An 8953-nucleotide genomic window follows, 5' to 3' on the forward strand; every position below is an offset into this window, starting at 1 on the left:
TTGCACAGCCAGACAGAAATTTAAATGCCATTCAATATTCTGAAATGAAAACTCGGGAGTTAAAATAGGCATTACCAAATTTTTTACATCCGGGCTAAGTGGAAAACGATCGGTATCAGATCTGCTTGGCGCAGCAGCACATCCCGACAGAATTACCAAAACATCCCGATAGAATAACCAGAACTATGGCAGACGAGGAGGTAAAGTTCATTGAATATGTTTTGACTTGTGCATTAGATCGAATAAAAAAAAAACCCAAACAACAAAGGAAAACAACGTTGGCACAGTCCGCTTTTACATGTACTGTCTTGTTCTGTTTTCAGGACGTGGTCAACCCGTACCCAGGGGAATGTTTGCAGGAGGGTGATGGTTTTAGCTATCCCAAATTTAAAGAGAAATCGGAACAAAGTAAGTAAACAGATTAGAACCCCACTTTTACATATATTTACTCGGAAAGCCTCTTGTATTTTTGTGAAGAAGGTATAAAAACGTCTGTAGTCATAATCAATAAGTCATATTCAATAAGTCGCTGATAGAAGGTTTGATGGTCGTAGCAACTTTTTTTTTTTACTGAATTGATCTCCTTAAGAAGAAGAGCTCCATATGAAATACATTTATAACTTTATGAATTAAATTTAAAAGTATTCAAATTTATGGATTTTTTTGTTTGTTTTATTTTTGTTTGTTCGGGGTTTTTTTTTTTTGTTTTTTTTTTTTTTGTTTTTTTTGTTTTTTTTTTTTACAAAATAATAGTTTACAGCAAAATGAATCATATCTTATAAGTCATGAAAACAGATCATATATATATTTTTAATTCGATAAATTTGGATTGCATTTCACGCAAGATTTTGAATTTATTAGAATTTGGAGACCAAAAAACGCTATGTAGCATTACAATTTTAATGCTTTGCTTTTTTTCTCAGTAGCTAAAGAATGTTTTGACTTCATTGACCATGACAAAAATGGCGTCATTGACAAAGCGGAGCTTATCACAGTGATGCGAGGAATAGGACTCAATCCATCGGAGAAGGACGCAGAGGAGTTGATAGCATCTACGGCGGAAACTGGTGAAATTAAAAAATTTCGGATGTTAAGGGGGCTAGATGGTCGCGGCCATTTGTAGTCTCTATTCGCCTCCGTAAAACGAAGAGCTTAATTTTTATAAAGCTTCATTGTGTATGAAATATTTAAAATGTTAAAGCTGAAGTATTTGGAGTGATTCGTTACTTAATAAGTGTTTATGACTAAAAAATATCATTTTTAAAACTTTTTAATATGTTAAAGCTAAAATATTTGGCAGTTATTCTTTACTTAATCAATGTTTATGACCAAAAAATATCATTTTTAAAAAGTTAAAGGCAGATGTTTACCATCGACCCTCTCCAAAATATAATCCAGTATATACGAAGAGAGAAAATTACATCTGATTGTCAAAAATATTTTGGTAAAACAAAATGAGATAGTAATCAAAGACGTCGGAACGGGGGGGGGGGGGGGGGGGCTTAGCCCCCCTCCACTCCACTTGTTTGCATAGTTAAACCTCACCATCAGGCACATAGCATCAGGGAGGGGCTAGCCCCGCCTCCACTTTTTCTCGCAGCAAACATAATATTTCTTTAATTTACATGTAAGAAATTGAAGTATCAGGAAGGTGCCGCTCCCCGCCCCCACATTTCCAGTAGAATGTAAGTAATTGAAATGAAAATAAGTAAATATTAAAATAATAGTGAAAATTGCACGTATAGGTATACTACCCCCCCCCCCCCCCCCCCGGATTAGGAATTTAATGATTTTGGGAATTAGCCTTTTTTTTTTGCTTGTTAAGATTTGTAATGATTAGTCTAACACCCCCTCCCCCCACTTTCAATTTGCTACCGACGCCACTGACTAATATTGCTTGTGCATATATTTGTAGCTGCATAGCATGTTTAGCAGATAATCCTGTTCTTTTTAAAACTTTTTGTATTTGTATGTACCTTCAGATAAAAAGGTGGGAAAAGAAATGTTCCAATAGACAAGTCTCATATGATGTTTTTAAAAATACTGCTTATTCAATCTAACGCCAGGGAGAATACATTGTATTTATTAACATTTATTTAAGGGAAGGACACTATTTCATGGGCAGTATTTGACGACATGATGAATGGCCCCTGTAAATCAGAAAAACTCAACAAGATGAATATGTTGGCAATGTTTCTTATCTTTGACAATAACAAAGATGGTTTCGTGGACGCCACTGATTTCCAGAAAACAATGATCATTTTGGAACAGCCCTTTGGTGAATTTGAGACTAAGCTTTTCATAGAAGAAATGGACAAGAAGCCCCAGGGAAAATTAAATTACAAAGGTAATATAAATTCGTGCTACTTAATAAAAGCATTGCAAATGTTCATGCAAATTACAAACACCTGACGTTATACATTTTTCTCATGATAAAATATATATATATATACCGTATAATTAGGTAGAGAGCATATATTTAATATGTGATGCAAACCTGTACAAACTTCCTTTAATAAAGACCAATAACCAAACTATAACCATCATAGACTTTCGGATACATTATTGATTGACACTTAAAATTGTTGCCCTTAATATAATTATTATATATCTTTTCAAAACAACCCCACATAATAATTACTTTCAGATTTTGTGACCTTGATGTACGGCGAAAGTTATGCAGAGTAAAGATTCTGTGGCTGTCGATGACAACAGACCCAACTTCATGGGTAGATAGACCTGGTAGCTTGATGAATATCCCATTATGTAATGTGTGAGACGAGTTAGTGACTGTTTTCTTGGTGCGTTTGATGCTTTTAAGAGGACTGAATGGTCGTGGCCGTTTTTAAGACTGTATTTACCTCCTCGAGATGAAGAGCTCTATATAAAAATATAGTAAAATACTCTTTCAAAGATAAAATATTTGGATTTTTCTTTATTAAATAATTAGTTGACCACGCACTCAGCCTCCTTAAGAATTCTACATGCAACCTGGTTTATCAGCCATTGGGTACTGTTTGTACCCAACCATTTGTGTGGCTTGGGGTGTTAGTGTCTGTCCATCTTTTTCTCTACCTTTCACACTTAATAAAACCATGAAAAGGATACACATGGATGAGAGAACCATTAGTCTACATTTTTCATTTCAATTTCATTTTCAAGAAACTATTTGACATTATTTTATCAAACTTCATATGCTTGGTGAAACCGGTGAGAGCAATTCAATTGTGTAATATGTGTATTCTTTTTTTCTTTGAACAACAATTTTACTTTACGATATATATTATCTCAGACTTACAAAATGAAATGTAAAGGTTTTTTTTTCATATTTAATTGCAATAAATTGTACCACTGACCAGGACATTTTTTCATATCAATATACCAGTCAAACTTATAAACATTTTCAACTTCATAAAATAAAGAACCAAACTAATCTTTCAATACTTCAAGAATTCATCTAATCATATTAATGAATAATAATCTTAAATAAAGGACCAACCGTCATATCAAGTTGTGAACAGTTTCATTCAAAAACCAACAAGTGAGCATCAACAATTGAGCCCTAATCTCATATCAAACTAAAACTGTATGAACTCTTTTAATATATAAATTATCTAAACATACTTCTAGATTCATTACTGGTTCCAGTAGGAGGAGCGTGGCTCTCTTTAATGCTGAGTAGATACATTTGGAAACAGCCGCTGCGACCACGTTGGGAGAGGCATCAAAAGACAAATCGCATTGTGGATAATGACATCCACATTTATCACTGGGAAATTCAATATTGGACCTTTGAAAGAAGAAAGAATGTATTAGATATCTTGCAGTAGATACATGTACCACAGTTTGAATTTGTTAAAACATTACTTTGTAATTCTTCAAGTTACATTGAATGTTTTACAATATAATGCCTTAAAGGGGCATGGTTACGGTTTTGGTTAAACTCTATTTTCTGTTTTTACAATACACAATGCTTAGGGAATTTCTAATGATCATATGAAATTTGAGAGTCAATCATAGAGCTATATGCAAGATACAGAGTAAACAAGGCCCGTGCCCTGTTTTTGTTTACAAAGGTTCAATATACCAGTAAAAAATCATTTTCAAGCTGATTAGTCTATCTTCTTTTTCATTTTAAGTATAAATAAAAAGTTCTTAACGTTTAACACATTCATTATAGGTCTAAAACTGAAATTTTCTCTCCAACATTCAAAATGTAAACAAGTGAAAAGCTGTCAATGTGACAACAAACCGGGTTTTCTTTTATGTGAACTGTATCCATAATCCATGTCAACCCGTATCCAGTGAAATGGAGTACCTTATATGCAATATTTTGCCAAAAAATGACTAAGTTCAAAAGCTGGTATTTTTTTCATAAATTATTGGAAATCAAAATCCTAGCAATATGCACACCTCTTATGTAAGTACAATTAATTTGCAAAAGAACAACTTCCTATCTAGAGAACTGTAGATGGAGTTATCTGTACAATGAGGGTATGCTATATGCAATATTTTGCCAAAAAATGACTCAGTTCAAAAGTTGGTATTTTTTTCAAAAATTATAGGAAATCAAAATTCTAGCAATATGCACACCTCTGATATATGTACAATTGATCTGCAAAAGAACAACTTCCTATCTTGAGAACTGTAGGAGGAGTTATCCGTACAGTGAGGGAACCCTATATGAAATATTTTGCCAAAAAATGATTAAGTTCAAATGCACACCTCTGATATATGTACAATTGATCTGCAAAAGAACAACTCCCTATCTTGAGAACTGTAGGAGGAGTTATCTGTACAATGAGGGTACCCTATATGCAATATTTTGCCAAAAAATGACTCAGTTCAAAAGCTGGTATTTTTTTCATAAATTATCGGAAATCGAAATTCTAGCAATATGCACACCTCTGATATATGTACAATTGATCTGCAAAAGAACAACTTCCTATCTTGAGAACTATAGGAGGGGTTATCCATACAATAAGGGTACACTATATGCAATATCTTCCCAAAAAATGACCAAGTTCAAAAGCTGGTATTTTTTTCAAAATTTATTGGAAATCAAAATTCTAGCAATATGCACACCTCTGATATTTGTACAATTGATCTGCAAAAGAACAACTTCCTATCTTGAGAACTGTAGATGGAATTATCTGTACAATGAGGGTACCCTATATGCAATATTTTGCCAAAAATGACTCAGTTCAAAAGCTGGTATTTTTTTCATAAATTATTGGAAATAAAAATCCTAGCAATATGCACACCTCTGATATATGTACAATTGATCTGCAAAAGAACAACTTCTTATCTTGAAAACTGTAGGAGGAGTTATCCGTACAATGAGGGTACCCTTTTGGCAGCCGCCCGCCCGCCCGCCCGCCATTTTCACCATTTTAATAACCGAATTTTTCTGTTTGAAAACCCGGTTAACAAAAGCTTTGTTTACTTAAAAAGAATTGTATGCTCTGTAACTTGCTTTTAACTCAAATTTTGGTTGCCAATTAAAAATACCCTTCTGAAACATTAAATTTGGAAAAATAATTTTTGACCAAAATCGTGACCATGCCCGTTAAGAAATAGAAATATTTGATAAATCATACAACTATTTCAAAACACAATTTAGATATCTGGAAACCCCCGATTTAAGGTTTCTTCATTTCACCTTGAAATAGTTTCTCAAAGCAGCAGAAAATTACTTGGTTATGACAGATAGCATGATGGATAGGAATTTAAGTCAAATAGGTGAAAAAATGTGCAATTTTGGATAAAAAATTATATTTTCAAAATTTTAATTCAGTAAGTATGAACAAAAGGACCAGGCGGATTTAAACTCATGATCTGTGGTTCACAAGCCCGATACTTTAACCACTAAGCTAAGATAACATTCGCCAAAATCAACTGATAGAAACAATTTGACAAAACATTCACATTGCCATCTTGTGACGTAGCATCTTAAAAAGAGTAAATCTAGGTGTATAGTGAGGTACCTTAACAAGATAATTAAGTGAAGTTGACTTATACCATAAGAGAGAGAGGTTTTCACAGCATTTTCAATGGCAGACTTGTACATCTTCCTGAACTTTGGAGTCATCATTAACGACTTTTCTTCCAGCGGTTTAAACAGCACATTCCTCTTCCTGTTTGCGTCTGTACTGGGACTGACCGTTAGGGTGATGCCTGCGTGGTGTTTACTTCCCCCGACCGTACTCTCTAGGGTCTCTGTGTGGGTGACCTTGTCCTCAATGGTCTCTCTGTATGCAATTTGCAGGGGACCCATGTAGGCATCGACCTTGAACTCTGACAGTATGCGGTGTTTGATGACCTCCAGATGCAGCTCTCCCATCCCAGACAGGATGGTCTGGCCCGTCTCTTGGTTCACCTCCACCTATAAAGCCAAGTACAAACAACTTATATACAAATATATAAGTGACTCAAAACATGACATTCACATCATTAACTTATAAATTATTAATTCATCTAGTAGATACAATAAAAAATAGATTTCACTATCAAATCTTATATACAGGAAAAAAATAACATAAAGCCAAGATGGAAATTAAGATATCATAAGTTTCTATTTTCAAAGTAATATCAGATTAATTAAAAATACAGGTATAGAACTTTTGAATGGATTTAATAAATGTTTTCATGATTAAACTTTGATTGACGACAACTTTTCAATAAAGATAATTCAAACAAAAGAGTTTTAAAGTTACTGGTATAAAAACAATAATATGACCTTGAGACTAGGGTCCTCTCTCTGAAGACATTCTAAGGCAAGGTCAATGTCTTTCTGGCTAGCCATTGAAGGAGGTTCCACAGAACAAAAGTAAACGGGCGAGGGCACCTGTAGACCGGCTAGCACCACATCATGGTCAAGGTCATCATATGACTCTCAAGGTCGTGTGAAGAATCTTCCTCCTCCTCATGATGCCTGTGCTCATACTGCCTCAGCATGGGTCTGATTCGGGCCAACCCTTCTTTGGAGGTGACAGTGTCTCCTGTTCTGGTCTGTGAAGCGAACATTCAGCAGTTTATTTAGAAAAATAAACAAAACAAGTTCTTTTGTACACAATCAAAATAAAAAAATGAACAAACTAACTAACAAAAGGGAATTATAGACTTATTCAGCTCTGAGAAGTTATTAATTTTAATTTCAAAGAATATCCAGAACTTTTAATAAATGTGGTCTGGTATAATGTTATGTGACCAGGAAATGGTGGTAACAATTTATTGTTGACATTACGATACACCCAGATCACTTGTTTGAAAATAAATACAATGCCTCCTGCCTAATTTGAATTACAAAAACAAACTTGTTCCTAATATACCGGTACCTCCGAAAGTCCAGACACACAATGTCTCCTTGATGAGCTGCTGTTATTCTGTAATACTAGTAATCATTGGCCAATATTCTAGATAATATTTTCACTTTCTCTTTACAATGCTTATTAAGGTTCTGCATGTCACTCCCTGAATGCATAACTCCTGAGTAAATCCTGAAGAAGGTCTAAGGATTTTTTTGCTGGTCATGAATAGTTTTAAAAGCGCATGCACAAAGATCTGATACATAATACTGACTGGGTAGATAGTCGTAGATAGCATTCATCAGAGGCTGGACTCCTTTATTTTTTAAGGAGGATCAACATAGAACAGGAGTTAATTGTCTTTCATTGTTGCATTTCTTAGAGCTTTTCTCACAAATTCAGTTTTGATCTTATCTATACTGTCTACCAAAAGAACCTCATCTGCTATTTTCTCATCAGTGTTACTTAGTTGACCAATCAAATTAGACCTTTCTTTTATTGTATACTCCCAAATTTTACCATCACTCTTCTCTGTTAGTTGAAGAACAGAGAATTTTCTTCCATCGGGAGATTTTGCTAAGTCCCATTCGTATTGTTATGTCGATATAGCGGATAGCAAAAAAACTGATCAATTACAATAAAGTGATTTTAATAATGTAATTTCATATCAGTACAATTACGAACTATTTGTATAAATGAAAAGACGTAACATGTAGTTTATATGTTGGAAAGACGATATAAAAGTACTAGTACCATTTATCAATGTCTAAGTGATAAAACAACAGGTGTAGGCTCCTATACGATTCCGTAATAAAGACACAAGTGTAGGCCCCTATAGGCTCCCGTGCCTCTAGAGGCTATGTTTTTATATAATGAGATAACTGTCTCGTAAAATTTTAACAAGTTTTAAAAGTTTCTCGTTCAAACAAGCTTATTTTTCACGTTATAAAGAGTTAATATTCATGTCACATTGAAATATCTGAGCATTAACTGAATATATGCACAAAACTAGGAATGACTTTGCCGTCCTCATGGCTGTATGATCAACAATTGCTTTGCTGAAATAATGCACCATGCACGTTCAGTAGTTTTAATAATATTTGTGGGCATTGAATTTTGTTGATTTAGTAAAAATCATAGTCTCAAGGAATTCGGGTAAATAAACTCGTGGCCAATGATCCTATAAATAGAATATGTTATTAAACATGTAAGTATTGAATTTTCATTTTTTGAATTTACGAAATTTACCAAAAATTGGTATTCAACAAATACAGATGAAACTACACTATTAAATACTCCGATAGATTGGTTTATCTTGTTCATTAAAATATATGACTGCATAATTATCTGTAAAGTAAACCTGGGCGTTAAAATGTACATGTTTATATCTAAGAAATAAACAGCAAGTTAAAAAGTTCACCGGAACATGAACTTAGTTGGCCAAGTGATCAAATCCTGTGAAACCCGAAGGGCTTCTTAGAAGGTTTGATCATGTACCAACCAAGTTCATATCCTGTTGAACTTTTTAACATTGCTGTTTATTACTTATACATTTGATTGATTTGAAAAAAGGTAAATTGTTTACAATTGTTAAAATTGATCAATTTTTATGTTTACAATAATCCAACCGACAAGCTTTTGAATTC

At 33.8% G+C, this 8953-nt stretch overlaps 1 protein-coding gene and 1 pseudogene across 2 annotated transcripts; one reads left to right on the forward strand and one right to left on the reverse strand.

The window, feature by feature from the left end:
• Positions 1-45: 45 nt before the first annotated feature.
• Positions 46-3359, forward strand: LOC128175994 (calmodulin-beta-like). Of its 2 annotated transcripts, none has more exons than XM_052841944.1 (5): positions 46-200; positions 324-408; positions 924-1067; positions 2102-2347; positions 2648-3359. In XM_052841944.1, the coding sequence occupies exons 1-5, from the start codon at positions 186-188 to the stop codon at positions 2686-2688; spliced, it is 531 nt and encodes a 176-aa protein (XP_052697904.1). In that variant the 5' UTR covers positions 46-185; the 3' UTR covers positions 2689-3359. The 2 variants fall into 2 exon arrangements, with proteins under 2 accessions (XP_052697904.1, XP_052697905.1); XM_052841945.1 differs by having other exon boundaries at positions 927-1067.
• Positions 3360-3501: 142 nt separating this feature from the next.
• Positions 3502-7899, reverse strand: LOC128176882 (ribosome-releasing factor 2, mitochondrial-like; annotated as a pseudogene).
• Positions 7900-8953: the final 1054 nt, after the last annotated feature.

This window comes from Crassostrea angulata, chromosome 3 (genome assembly GCF_025612915.1).
Source record: "Crassostrea angulata isolate pt1a10 chromosome 3, ASM2561291v2, whole genome shotgun sequence".
Classification (NCBI taxonomy): Eukaryota; Metazoa; Mollusca; class Bivalvia; order Ostreida; family Ostreidae; genus Magallana; species Magallana angulata.